A 21,618-nucleotide genomic window follows, 5' to 3' on the forward strand; every position below is an offset into this window, starting at 1 on the left:
TTATATGGATTTGAATGATTGTTTTGAATTCTTAGAATTTTGTGCATTTGCAATGTACCTAAGTTAGTAGCGAGCGAAGCGAGCTTGGTTTGCGAAGCAAACCATATAAGATTGCGTAGCAATTTTCGGGGGTTGGCGAGCGTTAGCGAGCAGGGGGCACAGCCCACTAGTAAATATATATTACTTGGAAAAATTCAGCTGAAAATTTCATTTTAATGTGAATTATTATTAAAAAAAAAAGGTTTATTTTTCAATTCGGAAAACTACGAAAATTGGTTCCGCAAGTACGAAAAACTATTGCTACGCATTGAAATGTCTTATGTTAGTTAAAAACATTAGATTTTGTCGAATTTTAACTGAGCTATGCATACAACCGGTTTTTGATCAAATCGATCTATGCATACAACCGGTTTTTGATCTTTAAAAGATTAATATCGTAAGAAAAAGCTGATAATAATGAATAAACAATTATTTAAAATTAAAAACAAAGTGTTTTTGTAGATTTATGAGTACATAATATATTTCGCAATACAAAATATATCCCAACACTTTTCAAAAATATTTTAATAAACTATTAAAGTTTAATTATATATTAATTTATATTTTTTAAAAAAAACAACCTTCTTTGAATTAATATTTTGTTTTAACGTATTTGCTGGGAAAATATAAATGCCTTAATACATCTTTATAATGTTGATGCCTGTAATTTGAACGTGTCAAAAGTTAGACGTTTCTAACCTTTACATCCTTAGCCCTGTTACATCCTACGCTTTAGGTTATTTTTCTTTGTCACTAGTGGAAAAAAAATCGTTAAATCCCTTGATAGGAAAAAAAATCTAGCATTTTACATTGTTTATTTAAACATTATAAAATCTTTTATATAATAATTGCCGAATCTTTTTAAAAATTATAAATTGTTAATAAAAATTTAAAACTATTATTATGCAGAAATACAAAGTTTAAATAAAGCTTTTTATTAACTAAATTGTTTTCGTAAAGTAGGTTGTTGCTTGTAATTTGAACATGTCAAAAGTTCATTTCAAACCTTTACCTCCTACGTTTTAGGTTATTTTTCTTTGTCACTGCTTGTGGAAAAATTGATCGTTAAATCCCTTGGCGGAAAAAAATCTAGCAGTTTACATTGTCTATTTAAACATTATAAAATCTTTTATTATTTCTTTTAATATAATAATTGACGAGTTTTTTTTAAAATTATAAATTGTACATAAAAATTTAAAACTATTATTATGCAGAAATAAGCTTTTTATACACTAAATTGTTTTTATAAAGTATATAAAAAATGATTTTGAATAAAAAGTCATATTATTCTTAAAACTAAATGAATTTTATTTTCCATTTCAAATTTAAATAACAATGGCATAATAATAGACCACGTACCAGAAAGTAATATTTTTATACTTCAATCAAAAACATTTCACTTAAATGATAAGACAAATAATAATGGTTTTTATATACGCAAAAAAAAATTTAGTAGTCTCTGAATTTCTTGTTAAGCTGTCGGTTCAGGAAAAGAATACGGAAGTTTAGCGGTCAATTATCTGGCGTTAGTTCTTTTGAAAAATATCTAATATTATCTGTCAAAGAATATCTAATATTGTCTCATCAACAATATACTAGAGATTATCTTATAGTTTTATAGTGATAATTAATCAAAAAAATCTTATACTTTGAATGTGTAGTCGCTATAGGGAAGAAAGATAAGAACTGATTATTTTTATATTGCACCTAATATACTTAACTTTATACTTATAGTTTCTTTGGAACGTTCTCAATGGATGTTTTTTCGTAGCTGAAAATAGTAGTTAAAACCGGAAACTACTAAGAATTCTTGAAAACAACATTTGAGAGTGGCGTGACTAATAAGTAAAAGTAGGGAGATTACGCGAATGAACGGTATGCTAAGTAAAAATAAACTTTGGCAATAGCTTCGACATTTTATTTTCATTCTCAATAAATTTCGATTCAATAATTGAATTATACGCTGTGATAAAATATAAGAAGTGTAACTATCGAATCTCTTCTATTAAAAAAAAGGGAATTAAAAGCGTTGCTTCTATAAAAAAATATGCCGCTAGAATGTTTTTTTTTATGCACTTCTTAGGGGTATTTTACTGTATTTTAAAATAAATAAATAAATAAAACGATGATCCTAAATATTTTCTTTTGAATCAAAAATTCTAAAACTTTGTTAAATTCATTTTAGAAAATATTTGCTTTATATGGCTTCGAAATTTTTTGGTTTTTCATTTTCATTTGAATAAAAGAGCTCTTTTAGCGTTTTTATTTTATTTATGACATTGGTAAAAAAAAGTGTTTTAATTAATATTTTCGCAAGAGCTTTCTAATTACATAAGCCATTTACCTAAATTCAGATTTATTACAATAGTAATTTGGGAGAATATTAATAGTAATGAAGAATTAGTAATAGTAGTGGAAAATTATAATAGTAATTTGTTCCTTTGTCCCTGAAGTTCGCAGTTTTAATGTATAAAAAAAAAATTCGAATAGGAAACACTGTAGAGCAAAAGAAAAATTAACGTAAGCGACAAAAAATTCAAAATTGAGATTTGTATATATTTGGCAACTCTGTATGATGAACTACACGTTGCAAAATCATTTTTTTCAAAAATAAATTTTGTTTTATCATTTTTCTGAAACTCAATTTTAGCGTTCATAGCATTAGCTATACGAAGAAAAAATTGTCAAGCCACTTTTCTCTGAATCTGTGAAACACCTACGTTGTTTTTTCAATTGCACGGCAGAACAGAGCGAGCAATTAAGAGTGGTAAAGACGTTTTTAAAAATTAATGTTCTAGTTGTTGCATATCTCCGTTGTTTAGCAACGCTAAATCAGGTTTATGAACTCTGTCACAATGTCTGAAAAAAATCTTGCCTGAAAAACCCCAGATAATATAGTTAAATGGTTAGGGGTTGCTTGATGGTCAGCACACTTCACACAGGTTGGGAAAACCTTTCTTCCGTTGGAGATCTCACATGTCCTCTGCCTGATAAAGCACCCTCAGAGCACTTTCCCTGGTACCATTGGTGAACAGTTCAAGAAGCCTTTTCGGGTTTTTTAGTTTTTGAGAACAGCTCCAAAATAAGTAAATCAGGTGTGTCCACCAGCTTACTAGCACCCTCTTTAGCCATAATATCTGCCGTCTCATTACCATGTATATCAACGTGAGATGGATGGTATTTATTGGAAGCGATTATTGGAAATTAAAAATTTATAAAAATGCTCTTAATGCAATTAGAATAAAAATTGTTTTGGAGTCATAAGAATCTCAACTTACAGTAAACGAAAAATTAAGACAGATGATTGCTTGACAAGAAGTGTGAAGTGCTCCGTTAACATTTCTTTCTTCTTTTTTTTTTCTAATATCGTTTAAAAACTTTTAATTCCATTAACTAGACAGGTTCGTTTACCTCAACATTGAACCATTTAAATTTTTTTTAGATTACAACTCTATTGTGGAAAGAGTGGCGTTGATGACAAACGTTAACGTAGACAACGTGAGACTACAATCTGAGACATGGGGTGAACAGTTTCGTGCGGCCCTCACTGTTAACGGTGGCGATATAGAGAATGCTACAACTCAAGATTATGTACTCCATTTTCTAACTTTCGGGTGGAAAGTAAGTCATATTCCCTTTGAAAATTTAATAGTATAATACAATAAATAACTAAAGTAAAAAAAAGAAGATAAATTGGTTTTTATAAGGGTATAAATCCTTTATAAATTCACTGAATCCAAAATCTTTGAAAAAAATATTTTTTTAGTATATTTCAATAGTATTGTTGGAAATATTGATTGCATTAGTACATCATTCAATTTATCTGCTGCTAACTAATGAATATTTTAAGTTCCTCTACAGCGAAATTTCCTTTCATCAAATTTCCTCTAATAAAATTTTTAATTTTTCGGACGTCAAATAACATTCAAAATACGTACTCCATATAATGAAATCGTTGTCTGCTTATTTATATTTTATAAACATTAGGTTTTCAATTTTCGCCATTTTCGGATATTTATTACTTTTATTTCCGCCATTTTTTTTTTTTTAGAAAGAAAGATGTATTTTAAAGTTGGAATATCTGTGCAATCAATTCATTTTCTCACGTGCCTGCTCAACATGCATCACTTAATTTTAAATTAAAAGTTATCATTATATACTTTTGAACTTATCATATAGACTAAAAATTGTGTAAAATTTATTTAAATGCCTGAAAATAAAGGAAATTTGAGTCCACTATAAATTGAACTATCAATTTTTTAGCTCTTTATTGTAAGCATATGAAATAACATTATTAAATAACAGTTAAGGCGAACAAATGGAGGCGTTTATTACAACCGAGTGTTCATTATATCAAGAGTTCATTATAGCGGGATGAAACTGTATTTTGTTCTGATTCTGAAACGGTCACAATATATATATAGATATTCCTTCCCAACTCACCCTGAACTTGGGGTATATACACTTTTCTTTGGTAGTTAGAGCACCCACTTACGACTCCAGCGATCGTTGGTTCGAATCCTGTTCGCTACCAACAAACATATCTCTTTTACGCACCCTCTTCCACAATTCAAATTGGCACAGCTTTGGAAGCGTTTTAAATTTATTTGCTTGTAAAATATGCGATGCACACACTTTTAGCGTCATAAATTGTTATAGAAAAATAATTTAAAACGTAGTTTGAAAGTGGCTTGACTAATTAAAAATTCTTTTCCGAAGGCAATATTTGCTATTGTACCACCTACAGGAATGTGTGGAGGTTGGCTCACATTTTGTGTCTCTTTGATCCTCATTGGAGTTCTAACGGCGATTGTTGGCGATTTGGCTAGTATTTTTGGATGTCTCGTGGGACTGAAAGATGCTGTCACAGCTATTACTTTTGTTGCACTTGGTACATCCCTGCCAGATCTTTTCGCTTCCATGGCAGCAGCTAAGCAAGAGAAATATGCCGACAGTTGCATTGGAAATGTTACTGGAAGTAATTCTGTTAATGTGTTCCTAGGACTTGGATTGCCATGGTTGATGGCTAGCATTTATTGGGCTTCAAAGGTGAGTGCGACTTAATTTCTTTTTTATGAAAAATTTAAAAATTAAATTTATGTAACGAACTTCTTTTTTTTTTTTTTTTAATAACTGTTCCTTGTTGGGTATGGATTTTTCTTAATGTCCCCCAAAAGACCAAAGATTTGAATTATCGATTAAAGAAAACCAGAAGAGGTTAAAAATTTATGGTTTGCTGTGCTTTGCATATGAAACCGGAAATTTCTTCTCACAAAGTTTTAAAACTAATTAAAGTTTTTCAACAGATGGACTGCTAATTGCGAAAAACTATAAAACAATGCTTTCAAATAACCATCCTAGGCAGAGTTAGTAAACTCCCATGCAAATGTTTTATTATAAGTGGTCTGACATGCAGCAAACATTATTTTATAGCTCTTTTCAAAACCAATTTTGAAAAAATTAAAACCGAATTTGAAATTTGATAACAGAAATTCTCTAGTTTTCTAAGCAGAACACAACATACAGTACATTTATATTTCCGTTTTAATTTATTAATTTTTGAAACAGTTATTTATGACACAAGCGTTAAATTTTCAGTACAAATTATAAGACTTAAATACAAAATTAGTTTGAAAACTAAATAACATTTTCTAGATCAGAATTTTTGAAACAAAGATTTAGTCAAGTGACTGGTTAAAACTTAGGTTATGTTATATTTACTTCGTTTTGTGCATTTCTTGGAGGTGTCAACTGTTACGATTTCATAGTCAAAATTGCGGTATTATGATACAGTAATAAAAATTATGATTTTTAAGAATTTCTGAAATAATAAGTTTGAAATAAGATTTTTTTCTTTAATAAAAAAATTAATTTTTCGGAACGTTAAATAACATTCCATATAATGAAGTCATTATCTATTTATAAGAAATTTTTGAATCATTAGCTTTTACATTAGCTTATAAATTCTATTCTTTATTTCTATTTATTCTATTCTTTATTTATTCTAAATTTTATTCTTTGCAACGGATGTAGGATAATTTTTTCTACTCCTTAAATAATTATGAAAACAAAAATGATTTGATAAAAACAGGAATTAAAAAAAAAGCAAAGAAATATTTTTTTCCCACCTTCCAACAAGCTATTTTAAAACTTAATCTTCTCTCCTCGTGGAAAAATGCCGTGAGCTAAAATCTTAAGTGCTTCAAATGCAGGATGGTAAAAAAAATAAAAGTAAATAAAGGCTAGTTATAATCAAAAAACAGAACATTAATTCAGGTAATCATTTTTATTTCATATTGGAAAATAAAATTTCTGTGTTACAAAATTTAAATTTAGTATCTTTATCTAAGTTTTATTTTAGTGTAACATTGTATTAATGTTGTGTATAAGTCTCTTTGATCTTATGGAAGTAGGAATCTTTATCAATGTCTCATCTCATTTAACTAATTGTGGTGAAAAAAATTCAATCGCAATAAATGTCTAATTACAACGTATCGAGCCTTGAGTAAAATATGAACTGTTATACAAATATGAGAAGGTAAGCAATATAATGTCGCGACCTAGACCCATACTAATGCATACTAAATATTAGAAGGTAATAGGTTGAAGTCTCTCTAACTGTAGTCACGTTTCAGACATACTACAATGCGTTGTTTCTGGATGGTGGAATGGTGAACCATTGTGCAGGGTAACCTGTAAAAATCATCCTTAATCCAGATTTTTAACATTCTTGTCATCCTTGGGTTGCAAATTACTATTTCATCAAGCGAAAAACAAAACGCAATCAAAATCAAAACTGAAAACATAAATACCTTGATACCCAGACGAAACTAGAGGGTGATTCGAACAGCAATACATTTCCTGCAGCAATCAAACATGTTTTGAGTTCTTGCTCCTTCCAATAGCATTCGGTCAGAGCCTGACTAAGGCAGGGGCATACGGGGCAGTTGTCTCGGGTCCCCACATTAGAGGGAGCTCCCAAATCGAATAGAAAGTTTATTTTAAGTTACATTCTTTAATGAACTTTAAAACAAAATATCAGTACAGTGTAAAATCCATCAGTTTTATGTTAGCTTCTTCATTATTCTATCGTACGAACACAATCTATATTTCGTAAATCCATGGCTCTCTAAGACGGAATTCAGCTAAATTTTCGCAATTACGATTGACAAATTATGCCAATCAAGAGCCTGTATTTGTACATATAGCAAAATGCAATATGTTTACAAAAATACAGGCTTCTGATAGGCTTAATTGAGCCATCGTAATCGCGTACATTTAGCCCTAATGTCAGCAAGGATATGAATTTTTCGCTGCAAGACGGCTAAGTTAACAATCAGAAAACTGCATTCAGCGTGATAGACATAGAATTATCAAAAAATCAATAAAATAGACTTCATAGCTACTTTAGGTTCTAGTAAATTTTCTTGTTATCTTTATTGAGGTGAAAAATTTAAATACATCAAAATTAAATAAAGTAAAGAGCCCGTTATCCGGAAATCAGAAAACCGGAACGAAATTCGATAAATTTTCCCGCTTTTTTAAAAAAAGTTTTTTTCCTCCTAAAATTCTAGGATTTTTCTTTCTTTTTTGAAAGATGTTTACCTTACCATAATTTTGGAAATAATCAATAGTGTTCATCGTTTTTTCTTCTTTTTAAGATTATTTCCATATACTTTATTTTTTTAGTTGGGTTTAACAATAAAAAACGGCTTTTTGTAGCGATTCAGAAAACCGGAAAAATCAGTTATCCGGATAATCGGTTCCCTATTGTACCTTTAAATTCATCCATATTAAATACCTTCATTACTGAAGTAGTGAAGCAGAGGGGGCCCCAATTACTCTAAGCCGGGTCCTGCATTCGGTTATTTTTCGAAACACCCTGTATTTAGTATTTTCCTTGTTCTCAGTTACTCAGGCAATGATTGATATTCCTACTTCCTTGTCAGACCAATTCCATAAATTTAAAATTCCATTTGCATATTTTGTAGGGTGAGACTTTTCATGTGAAAGCTGGCACACTGGGATTCAGCGTGGGTATTTATACTGCTCTTGCACTCATCTGCATTGCTCTCATTGTGAGTAGGAGGTTCTTAACAGTACTAGGAAAAGCCGAGCTTGGAGGTCCAAGAATATATGCTTTGATATGCTGCATCGCTATGATATCCATGTGGTTTTTATATGTTTTGTTGTCATCTTTCGAAGCATATGGATATATTCAGATTTAATCCAAATAGTTCCCCTTGTTAACAATCATCCCATGTGTAACATTTGTAAATAAGATTTTTGTGCTTTTCATATGCAATTTCAATAAGTAAGGTATCCAAAATGTCATCTGATAATAACGTGAAATTTTTACTCCCTTTATAAAATAAGAAATCAGAACGTAACGTTGTCGGATGTGAAGAAAAAAAAGCAACTTTAAAATCTTTGTGGAGCAAAATTTAGATCAAACCCAACCTAATCATTGCTTTATTTTTTTAAAAACTTCAGTACACACAAATCTAAATCTGTCAAACTAAGCTGTGGAAAGTTTCAGGCAACAAAGCTAAAAATTGCTGCAGTAAAAGGTTTGGTTGTTATTATCGCATTAGTGCTACACTAATGTGCTATTGGTGATGGTCTAGGATTCATCCTCAATTATGATTCGAAGACACACTGGCGCATGCCTGCGCAACTATACCACAAATGAGGTTGAATGCTGATGCAGTCTATGCATTGATATCGAAGGTAGATGAAAGTCCAATTGAGATCCAGGGTAGAGGAAAATCCAATTGAGATCAAAGGCAGATTAAAATCCATGCTGACTACTGCACAAAGATCTCTAACCATGCATGGCATTTCAAGACTTTTACCTTCTTGAGATAATACAATAGGATTCTGAAAGACACGATTAGCGAATGCGCAAGTTGATCAGGCACCCAGTCAGGGAATAAAACTCTGGCCCCATGGTAGGCAGAGTCTAAGCCCATCACACTGAATAGGTGACAGTAGTGTCTTTCAGAATCTTGGTTATGATCAAGATGTACTTGATTACAGCTCGCTGAGCATAAAGGTATAAACTTAAGTTTATCAAGTTCTACATATGGTTTAAAGTTAACGTCTTTACCAGCGTAGCCTTTTGTTTATTAGCCAGAAATTTTGCTGATCTTGGTTAAATAGGTCAAGACAGCTGCATTCAAAACCTCAAATGAAATGATTCAAGTTTTTTTTAATTTTTTTTTTAAATATCTTAAGTAGAATATTACTGTCATTTTATGAATACCTTTTTTTCAAATCCAATTTGCCCAGAAAAATTCAGAAGAGGATCAGAGTAAAGTTGCAAATCTATATATTGCATTTAAAAATCATTTATTTAGGCTTAGTATAAATAAATTCCATATTATTTTTATTTGTATATTGATTATGTATTTAGAATTACAATATGTAATATTAAATATTTTAATCACACGAATAATCAGCATTTTAGAAATTGAAAAAACAAATTTCAGGTTTCATGTATAACAAATCCAAAAGTAAATTCTGCCATTTTCGAAAATTTGTTTTCATGCTTTTAAATGAAGAAATCAGCTAATTTAATTCATTGCAAAGTATAAAGAGAAATTAGGTACTTAAAGTGCTTTACATTAAATGTGCTGTATATATCATTGTTATATTTTTAAAAATCAATTGACAAGAATGTGATATTTTATATAATATATGTATTTTTTACATTTTCTCTTGAATGCATTGTTTATATAACTTCTAAGTATATTTTATAATTTTAAACTACTTTTTATGTTTTGGTGATCTGAGAAAAATATGTTTTACTTTTATTTTATTCTAACACACTGCAGTGTTTTATTTTGATTAATATTATATGCAGTATTATAAGTAATTTATTTTGTCTTTTTTTAAATAAAGTTTAGTTTTTGAACTAAATTCTGAGCAGTGTTATTCTTTAAGTTACATACTGTTTTGCATTTCTAAGAATAAATTATAACTAATGCTGCATAAAAAGTTAAATTTTTGTGAATATTATAATCCCAGAACATTTTATCTTTGACAAGCTTACTTTAAATAAACAGAATATTTGTAAAATTACTGATTTCAAATCTGGGTAGTATAAATTATTCTATTAAATATTTAAAATAAGTGCTTAAGGTGGCTAACACCAAATGTAACGTAAGAATTAATCTCACAAACCTAAAAATAAGGGGGATTGTTTCCAATTGGTTTGAACTGAAAGTCAAAGGGTTTTAGGAAATTAAAAGATCCTTTTCTACTAGGCTCATCACAAGTTTTGGCAGCTGTTAATCTTTAACGGGCTAAAAATACTTCAAGTTTACTTCCTGGTATTATAATTAAATTAATTGAGCTGTGGTGATTCTGGGGATAGAGCGTTCACCTCCCAATAAGATGACCCAGGTTCAAATCCCAGAGGTGGCCGTCTGATACAAATTCTGCTTCCAGCTTGTACGATCCACAGTGTAGACGTTAAATATCCATAGTGATAGACAGATTACAGATTAGAATCTCTTTGCGGTCAGGCTAACCATAGGATGTTATTGTGGATTTTTTTTTTCCATGTAACACAAATGTGAAAAAAGAAGCTAGTTTGTCCCTGGTTTTGGTAGGGTGCTGGGTCCATGTCCAAGAGTTTGTTGGTTTGATCCCCGCTGGACAAACTCCCCGTGTAGTAAATGGTGACTGATGCACGTTAAACGTGTAGAGTCGCAAAGTCCTCCATATTCCCATAACAAATTAATACCTCTGAGGGTACTGATCCAGGAGTTTCCTTGTCTTCTGGAATGGTTCAAAATTACAAGGCTACGGAGTTGCACATTAGTAATCGTAAACCCACAAATTGGGTTGGCTTTTCAACGACGGATATAAAATAAAATGCTTGAGCCATGAGTCCTCTGAGTAAAGTTTAAAAGTACAAGACTATGGAGTTAAACGTTGACAGTCATAAACTCAGAATTAGGTCAGCTGTTCAATGACGATTATAAAATAAAATAAAATAAAATTGTAAATGACTTCAAAGCAAGTGATAAAAAGACTTGGGTCCGTTGAGGGATAATTTACCAAATGGTAAATGTTTAGTGAACCCTAAGAACAAGCAGCAACATGTTAATTCAGTAAAAACCTATTAAACATGTAACACCATGTTTAACAGTTCATTTGATAAAAGTTGGAAGTTGCACGGTTGACTGTAAGAATAAATAAGTTATCATATCTAGACATTTGGCATTGAGACCAGTCAATGAATGATTTGAGCAGTATGCGATATCATAAAATAAAAGACATTGAAGTAAAATATCATAAAATAAAAGACATTGAAGCAAAATAAGTGAGAAAACTATGTAATAAAGATCTCAAAACAAATGTACCAAGTATATCTGAAGTATAAAAAGACCGCACATACAATAAAAACTGTTTCATAAAATCCTTTACTACTATTTGGAATTATTATAACTATACTTTAGAACTGATTTACGTAGAAATTTAAAATGCAGAGGGAAAAAATTATTGCTTTTTCAGGGATTCAATGAATTTGATCTTTTTTTCTCAACATACTTATGAAACTATTTAAACTCTGTATGTCATCGTATAGATAATTTGTTAAAATGAAACAGGAAACCAAGTTCACTTATTTATAAACCCTATGAAGCTACAGAAAATGCTTCATAATCTAATATTTTTGCTTGCTAAAAGACGAATAACATGACATAAAAATCAACTTTGTTGATACCACAAATAATGATAGGACGAGCTGAAAACTAAAACTTCATTTCTCATGTTTTAAAGAAATAGCAAAGAATATGGAGAAAAAAAAAATAGCGTTAAACTTGTTCGACAATTTTTTTTCCATTCTCCAAAATTATTCAAAAATTCTGTTTTTTTCTTCACCTTAGCATACTTCTACACATTACAGCTATAGGAAAAATAAAAGCGTTTTAGAACAGCGTTTCCGATTCTTTTCAGCAATGGAAGCTTAATTGATTAACCTTCTTTCAGCAGAACAAATACTTCAAAAAATAAATAAAGACAATTAAGATCGCATTTATGTGTAAAATAATATTTTAAAAACACATAATAAAAGAGGAATGAACTTTTTTCATCGTTTTATCATTAATAATCTTTAGTGAATTTTTTAAGGCTTGACAGTTAAATTCGAAGTCAAGGAGGTGTATCTAGTTTACTTATAAATTTGTTTTAGGTACAATATACGCTTGTAGCTGAAAATGAATAAAATAAGCAGAAATATGGTTTTCTTTGAAATAAAAACTAAAATCAACTGCTTTTAAGATTACGGAAACATGTTTCTTCATTAACAAAATTGGTAATTTTACTTTAATTTGAAAAGCATAGTTTTATAAATGCATGATCTTTTCATAATTTATAATAATACATTTTATATTAAAAAAATTATCCATTTATTTTTAATGGCATTTTACTTTAAATATATTCATAAGCTGAAAACCGAAATATGAAATAAATAGTGGATTATTGATTATATATTACCATTATTTAAGATTTCCAAGGATACTGGCTAAAACACATTTCCTAACTCTCGGAACTTCTTTAATTCTTCCACGAACCCTATTTGGGAACTTACCACAATTTTAGAACTTACTTTAAATAAGATGTATAGTTGGAAACTACAAAATATAAACAAACAAATTTATTTTTCAATGAAGTATAGGATTCGTAAAAACTATGGTCAACTTGTGTACAATAAAATATTTGTAATTGTTACGTCTCCTCTAATGACAAGTGTATCCACCATCTATGGGTAGATGAGCACCGGTTATCATTCTGGAATCCTCACTCAATAAGAACAGTACGGCTTTAACAACATCCTCCGGTTCTAAAAATAATATGCGTGTGTTTAAAAACCATCATAAATATCACTCACTTTAGCCTTAATGGCTTTATGTTTTCCTATTAACCTAATATAATAATTTACCTGGAAATTCTCCGAGAGGTATAGCAGCCTTTTTCTCTTCAAGGCTTCCACTTCCACAAGCTCTTTTGCCCATATCTGTCAGGATAACTGTTGGATTTACACTATTTACTCGAATCTGAGAAGTAAATACAAGATTAATAGAAAATGTTAATCAATGTAATTTTTTAATCATGGAATTTTATTACAAACTGTTAATAAATTAATCAAACAGTTGAAACCATTAAACGGTTTAGCTATTAACTCTTAGTTGCAAATGGGACACTGGTGTGCCTTATATATTTATAACACTCTATTAACAATCAAAAATATTTTTGATATTTTTTAATTATAAAAAACAGTCTAATAAAATTTGTTAGATTAATATTTGTACTAAAATATAGAATTTCAAAAAAAAATTGAATATTTCTTTTCTTTATATTGCTAAATAACTACATATTTGAAAAAAAATTTTTTTTGGAAGGTTTTACCTTTAATAAGTATAAGAAAACGTGTTTTATAGAAAACAGTGTTTATAAATTATTAAAATACTAAATTTAATATTTTTCACTTATTTTGTTTAATGCAAAATAAGGAAAAAAATATGTTTAATAAAAATTTTGCACCAAAGGGATAATTTGAAAATTGGATATTATATCATGAGAAGAAATTAATAAAACTATGATATAAGTTTTAAAAAAATATTAGTTCTTAATTTACATTCTTTTTATTATTTTATTTTCCATAACTGAAAAAAAAACAATAATAGAAATATTATTCCAAAACATAATATTTTTTTTAATACATACGTCCAAAATTTATCATAGCCGCCAAATCCTCACACCTTAGAAGTGTGATTAGGTTTGATGTCTATTAAACTACTTCTTAAAGTTCCAATAAAATTTTTTTGTTTACTTCTTCGATACACTACTATTAAAACGTTATTACAAGGTGAACAGTTTTCAGTACGTTAAATTATTTTACATAAAAATCATGTTCTAATTATTACAATACCTTTGACTAGACTTTTTAAAATTTAAACCTGAAACTAAGTTGTTTTAAGAATAAACATGAAGCAATCATTTAAAAAAATAATCTATCTACTAGATGAGATGCTGGGGAAAAATAGATTTCATATTTTCTTTGCATTATGTTTCCTTTGTTAAATAATCAGAATATTCTTCTACTTAAAAAATAGTTCAGTGACGCAAAAAATAAATTTATTTTATATAAAAATATTCATGCTCTAATTGTTACAATATCTTTGATTAAACTATAATTTTTTTAATTTTAAACTAGATACTAAGTTGTTTTAACAATCTAGATGAAGCCATCATTTAAAAAAAAATGTACTATTTACTAGCTGAGGTCCCAGCAAAAATTATATTTCACACTTTCTTTGCATTAGGTTTCTTATGTTACACAATCAGTTAGAATATTTTTCTATTTAAACAATAGTTCAGTGGCACGAAAAATAAAACACTAAAACCAATTTACACAAAATTTAAAACAATTTTAAAGATAATAAAAAAATTTCGTTTTGATTTTAAATAAAATATAAAAAATATGATGAATATTTCCCTTTAAATAAAGTATAGTAAAAAACAAGTACAGCATATAAGGAGAAGTTAGCTATTACGATAAACTTCCAAGTTCTCGTCAAATTGCTAATATTAAAGATACAAAAATTATGTGTTTAGAACGAGTTTAAAATTGCTAGCTATCCAGTAAACCAATAAAATTTTCTTTTTTGTTGAGAGAAATAGATTTTTCTGATATTTATGTTTAAATGAGCAAGATTACACAGAAAATGGATAAATGAAAGATATTTTGATTATTATTTGCTATCTGAACAGAATTGGGAACAAACGAAGATGATCTCCCTTTATTTCCTTTTATAATCTTAACCCTTGAGTGGTGTAGCTCAGGGAATAGAGCATTCGCTTTCCAATGGGGTGAACCGAGTTCGAATCCCAGCCATGGTTGGTTGATATGAATTCAGCAACCGGCTGGCACTGACCACAGTGCTGACGTAAAATATCCTCAGTGGTCGACGGATTATGGACTAGAGTCCCTTTGCTGTCAGGCTAATTGCGAGAGGTTTTCCCCTCCATGTAACGCTAATGTGGGCTATTTCTAATGGATTTTCTCCCAATACTTGATCCAGGAGTTCTCTTGTCTTCTGGATTGGGTTCAAACTTACAAGGCAATGGAGTTTAGCATTGATAGTAGTAAATTCAAAATTGGGTTCACTGTTCAACAACACTCATAAAATGTTAACCCTTTATGTTTATTAAGCAAACATATGTGAGCTATCACTGCCCCCCCTCCCAAGTTATCTTTATTACAAAAGGAAAAAAAATCTTAATTTTAGACATCCTATTGCACTCTTTAAAAGGATCTGCTTTTAAATTAAATATACAGAGACAAACTTAATCAAGAAGCAGAAATAGATGTAGAAATAGAAATAAATTCAATAGTTCAATAACTGGGTATTATAAATGTTATACAATTGGTATAAAACAGTTAAAACTATATTAACTAAAACAAAATAATTAAAACGCAAAACATACCCCAGATGGGCCCAGCTCAAGAGCAAACACTTTCGTCAATTGATCGACAGCCCCTTTGGATGCACAATACGTAGCATGCTTAGGAATGCCTACCATAGAGGCTTGGCTTGATAGATTGACAATACTACCACGTATCCCTGCCTTCTTCATATTCACAGCAACTATCTGTAATATTAAGTATATAGATAAATTAGATATATAATAAAAAGACACGGAATAGATCTGTAACGTAAAAAATATTGTTGATTTTTTTAGCACCTTCCAATGAAAATAATATAGGTTATTAGGTGGTTATTTAAAATGGATTTGCTGTAGTCCCTTCAATTTTTCAGTCTATTCAGTTAATAGTTATGGCTAATAGGTAAACTTTAGGAATATATGACTGATAAAAATGCTTACAATATTAGAGGCAATCACTATTTACAATCCATACAAATCTAATTTTACAAAGACACCCATTGAATGCAGACATTTAAAAAAATCTCATTTATACAAAAACAGAATATTATAAACAGAAAATAGTGCATATATATTATTTATTATGCTGTTATCCTTAAAAAGTTCAACAAGTTTAGCTATTTCAAAATACGGAATAATTAATGAATATATAATTTTTTTATAAATATATAATATCAACTATGCAAGAATTAGCCAGCTTAATACTACTCCTAACAGTTTTGTATTATAATAGTTTAGAAATTAAAACCTTTAGCTGATCTAAAATAAAGCAGCAAGTGATTATAATTTTATGACTATTTTGATTGCATACAATTTTACATACTGATTTTAATCTTATTTTATAGTAAATTAGACTGCGGAAATTTTTTGTTTGTTTGTTTGTTTTCTTTTGTATGAGATTTTTTAACGGATTGTGGATATTTTAACGTTGCTGATTTCAAATCTACGATTGGTTACTTTCTCCAAGCTACATATTTTTTAAAAAAAAAATGACATTATTAGTCTATTTTTTGTCAAAATTTATCCTACATAGTTTAGAAACATTATATATAACATGGAGTCACATAATAGCGACAAACTTCTAGGAGAGTAGGGGCATTTCTTCAAGATTAAAATGAATAGAATCATATGCTGTTTTGGGTGCTTTCCTTTCAAGAACAAGTGGTTCTGAACAACTCATAATAGGAAAGCACCCCTAGCAGCATACAATGACATTTCCGGGCATAGGTGTCTACGCAAATTTCCTTACGTAATTTCTACGTTTCCTATGTAAATTTTATACTATGGTTTATTACAAGAATACTAAATTTTGATTAAGTATATAATATAAGTGCAATAATATTGACAAATAAAAGCAAAAAAAATTGAAAACTAATTTTATAAAATTTCCTCCTGATGACATGTCCTAATTCTCTTAGAAGTTTTTGTCAACACTTACATGACCCCTCGTTATACATAACGTTTTTAAACCTGTACATTTTGACCAAAAAATAGACTAAAAATGTCATTTAAAAAAAATTCGTAGCTTTAGAAACAAAACTAATTTCAGATTTGAAATCCTTACATCTGAATCAGGCAAGATCAGGCATTTGTAAAAATGCAACAAAAAATTTGTTCTCCAGTGTTATCTAAAATGTGAAATATCACAAATTATGTAGTTAAGAGTTTAATTTCAAATATTATTTGTATTTGTGTTGTATTGATGCCAGCAGTCATTCACTAAGTATACAAAATTTTATATTATGGTTTATTACAACAATACTAAATTTTGATTAAGCATATAATATAAGTGCAATAATATTGACAAATAAAAGCAAAAAAAATTGAAAACTAATTTTATAAAATGCTATTTTACGACTTTAAGTATCAAGTAAACTAATATAAAAGATTCCATTAACTAATATAAAAATTTCCCTGCGCGACAGGGTTTCTACACTGAATAATATATATAAAAAATCTCCTAGCATGACACTGTTTTTATACTGAATTTTCCAGCATGATTCTGTTTCTACACTGAATTTTCGATCATGATACTTTTTCTACACTGCATAATATAGTGTTAAAGAAAAGAAGAAAAAAAAAACAGATTTGTTGTGTGGGAAAGCAACCAGATTTTCACTTGAACTCATTTCAGAGTTGAAATTTAAACAATTAGTAAATGAAAATAGTTGATGAAGCGTACAGAAATAAATGGGAGAGAGAAGAATTGATAACCTTAGTAAAAATATATATACATTAATTGATTTTGCAATACCACCACCACCAGTAATTTAGAAAAAAAAAAAAATGAAATTCAAAATATAGCTAACATACTTGAGATATATTCGCCACAGCTTTAACATTTACTGAAAAGCATCTAAATAAAGATAAATAAATAATGAGAAAAATTATAAACAAATAAAATAAAAAAATGTGAAATTAATTCTATAATAATGTTCATAAAAGTCATACTCATCAACTTCATCTTCCGTAATACTTCCAACTTCCTGTAAAGTTATTATTCCTGCATTGTTCACCAACATATCTATGGCTCCCAGCTTCTGTACAGCAGCCTCTGTTTCTTTCCAATTTCCAACATCTACAGCAACTATTTCAATTGAAGGGAACTTAAAAATAAAATAAAAAATTGTTAACTATAGATTAAATATCACATTTGCATATTTTATTTATTTTAGCAATCAAAAGGAATTTATGTAATTTTTAACTGCTAAACAAATAACACAATTATTTTAAGAAAAAATGGCATAAAAATATTACAAAATATTCTCATAACCAAAGGATGTGAAGTTAATGATTCATACATTCATTCCTATTTTACATATTTATACCATTTCTTTTTACAGCTTTCAATTGTCAGAAGAGCTAACTTTACATAATATAATATCTTCTATCAAAAATAATGAGTTCCTAAAATATAATTAGGTACTGTTTGACTAACTGAGAAAGTTCAATTAGTTTTTAAAATTTTTTATTTCATTTAATTTTTATGTGTTTAAAAAAATAAAGTTGGCGGAGGTCAACATTTTTTGGCAACTTTTTGCTTGTACGCAGATAACCAAAAAGTACCTTTTATAAACATCACAACAGCAATCATGATTATCCACATGGAAAGGATTATTTGGTAGAGTTTATAAACTATCAAACTGAACTTTAGCAGTACCTTTGATCTATCTATATATACATTAAAAATGAATGAATTAATGCTACAGTGAATGATACAGAGATAAATGAGAGCGAAAGACATTCTTATTTATAAAATAAAACTATTTAGTAACTATAATTCTGAATATTTCTACTTAAACAATTAAAATACACAATAAATACACCTGCAATAAATATACTTTTCTGGTGTAGACACCAGGGTTCAGTATAGTATTAACAATAAAAAAATAAAAATTTAGAACGAAGTGCCAATTCTGTGTGATAATCTATAGCTGAAAGGGAGTGAAAATCTTATTTATTAAAAAAAACTTATTGATAAGCATAATTTTGAATATTTCTACTCGATCAAAATATAGAATAAAAGAAAAACAAATGATATTTTTTCATATTAATTTGAAATAAAAGTGTGACAGTCATATTTTCTATTTGATTATTTAAAAAAAAATGAATTGCAATAAAAAATTACATTAAAAAAAAGAATGATAAAAGTATTTATAAATAAAATATTGTCTGAATTTGTAAAATGTATATAATAAAAATTTCCTTAATTGATTAAATTTTTAAGAACTATAATTAAATGATCAAAAGTACAATTATACTTAAAAGTTGTTTAAAGCAAACACTCTTACCTCTTTTTTTAGATTATCTAAATTTGCTTTAGTTTTGCTCAAAGCTATAACAGAAGCTTCTTTTGAAACAAGCTCTTTCACAATTGCTCGGCCAATGCCTGTAGAAGGAATTCAAAAGGAATGAATTTTAAATGAATTGCTGATGTTCTTAAATATCACTCAACAATTGTTAAAATATGTTACCAGATGTGACAAAAGTCAGATTATATGACATAAAATTGAATGGATAATAAATAGAAGTTATATCCAATATATTATTTGATAATAAATAAATAGAATGCATGCAGTATATGGTAACTCAAACATAATATTTGTCGTTTTGGTACAACTTGATTTTTACAATAAACGTATATTTTTCCATATGTAAAAAAATATATTATTTATTTTTAGAATAAAAATGTATATTATTTAAGCTAATTTTTCTTAATTTAACTCTTCAAACCACATAAATGAAAACTAAACTTAACTATAAAATAAAAAATGCAGAATTAAAATAAATTTATCTAATTTTTAAGGAAAAAAATAGAACAAAAGATAAAAAAAATGCAAAATTTTACAATATTTTTTAAAAAAATAATTTAAATAAGAATGTAAGCTTATATTTAACAAATTCTTTTCCTTTTTTTTTCAATAACAAATATATTTTTCAAGAGACCCGCTAAGCATTTATTAAATTATGAAATTTTAAATAGCATGTTTAATTTTTTTTCTATTTAATAAAAAGAATATTTAATAACACATAAATACACACAAAATAAAAGTGATTTCATAGTAGAAAGTTTAGTTGCTGGGCTATATTAAACAAGATAGCTTAATGAAAAAATATATATATTTTCGATAAAAAATAATAATTTTTATTATTGTTTTATAAATAGGTAAGTAATTAAGGCACACGCATATTCTTTTACTTGATTTTATTATTAGTTTTAATGTTATATACTTTAGAAAGAAACACAAGAAATATTCAGTGAGGCATAATAGCTTAATTTAATAACTAAAACTAAGCAGCAGTATGAAAAAAAGAGAATAAAAAACTCAATTATTTGTGAAAATAAGAACACATATATATTTTTAATTTTGTAACAAAATATACATTATTTTATAATCAGACAATTTTCATATTTAAGACATGCACAGATTCTTTTACTTGATTTTATTCTCAATTGTAATATATACTTTAGAAACAAGCAAGAAATAATAAAATATTGGCACTTTTTGGTTTTGAAATGATAAGTTGCCAAAAAATGTAGACATATACAAATTTTTTTTAAATATTTTTTTCCAACACCTAAAAATTAAAATTTAATAATAATAAAAAAAGATGAATTTCTTTGCGCCAGGCTAACCAAAAAGTATAAAAATATTATTGTATATCGAAACATTGAGGTGAGCAACAATAGATTAAAATATTCAAAATAAGTAAAGAAACAACTTATTATGATAACACAAAAATATATTTCTTTACTTTTAGATTAAAATAATTAACTTTTTTATTGTTATTTTTCAATCATACAATTTTTATAATTACAAAAACCTCTTAATACCAGATTAAAAAAAAAAAATGCAAAAAATCTTTAAGGTAAGCAATAATAGTTTAATTAAATAATTAATAAATTTAGCAGCAGCTGTGAGGATAAAAGAATAAATCAACGCAATTTTTTATGCAATTTAAAATATGGACTAAAGACAATTTTTGAGTTTCAAGCTGTTCAATATTTGAAAAATAAGTTTAAGATTATGTATTATATTTAATAAAAATATAATTTTAGAATTCTTTGGGATTTAAAATTTTTGAAATGGCAAAGAATAGGCTATTGAAATTTAACTTAACGTGCTAACTTTATTAAAAAAAAAATAATCATATATTTCCACACAATGCTGCATTAAAACTTCCAATAAGTTGCAGTTTTCATTTAAAATACGAATTATTTAAAAGGCAATACAATAAAGAAAAAAATTATTACGTAAAAGTGTTTCAACTTAATGCCGAATTTTGGAAGGTAAACAATTAAAAATAAATAAAATTTAATTTATCTAACAGATATTTAAATTTAAGCATTTATGTAAACAAATAATAAAAACAAACATTAAGCTACCTCTCCCAGCACCAGTGACAAGTACACGTTTATTTTTAAAGCTAGAGGACATTTTGATATTAAAACATGGACAGAAAAACTTTTTGACTTCTACTGGGCGGATACCAGCTGACCGAGTGAGATTTGTTTACATCCTATCATCTGTGATATAATGGGACAGCAGCTGATAAGATTTTATTATTAAGACAGATATTATTTTAATTTCAACAAGAAATTTCTCGTTTTAATGCACA

General features: G+C 28.0%; 2 protein-coding genes across 2 annotated transcripts in view; one reads left to right on the forward strand and one right to left on the reverse strand.

Moving 5' to 3' along the window:
• LOC107449804 (sodium/calcium exchanger Calx) overlaps positions 1-9,960 on the forward strand; it is a 78,305-nt gene extending 68,345 nt beyond the window's left edge. The window contains exons 10-12 of the mRNA XM_016065460.4: positions 3,482-3,660; positions 4,759-5,088; positions 8,031-9,960. Of these exons, the coding sequence (XP_015920946.1) occupies positions 3,482-3,660; positions 4,759-5,088; positions 8,031-8,267 (746 nt within the window). The 3' untranslated portion in view covers positions 8,268-9,960. The remainder of the gene's footprint in view (positions 1-3,481; positions 3,661-4,758; positions 5,089-8,030) is intronic.
• Positions 9,961-12,691: 2,731 nt separating this feature from the next.
• On the reverse strand, positions 12,692-21,546 carry LOC107449802 (L-xylulose reductase). Its single transcript, XM_016065457.4, has 7 exons — positions 21,386-21,546; positions 19,290-19,387; positions 17,950-18,104; positions 17,812-17,854; positions 15,541-15,705; positions 12,992-13,106; positions 12,692-12,892 (listed from the first exon to the last, which is right to left on the reverse strand). Exons 1-7 carry the CDS (start codon positions 21,435-21,437, stop codon positions 12,789-12,791), a joined length of 732 nt encoding a protein of 243 aa, XP_015920943.1. The 5' UTR covers positions 21,438-21,546; the 3' UTR covers positions 12,692-12,788.
• Between the last annotated feature and the right edge of the window lie 72 nt (positions 21,547-21,618).

Source organism: Parasteatoda tepidariorum, chromosome 10, assembly GCF_043381705.1.
Source record: "Parasteatoda tepidariorum isolate YZ-2023 chromosome 10, CAS_Ptep_4.0, whole genome shotgun sequence".
NCBI lineage: Eukaryota > Metazoa > Arthropoda > Arachnida > Araneae > Theridiidae > Parasteatoda > Parasteatoda tepidariorum.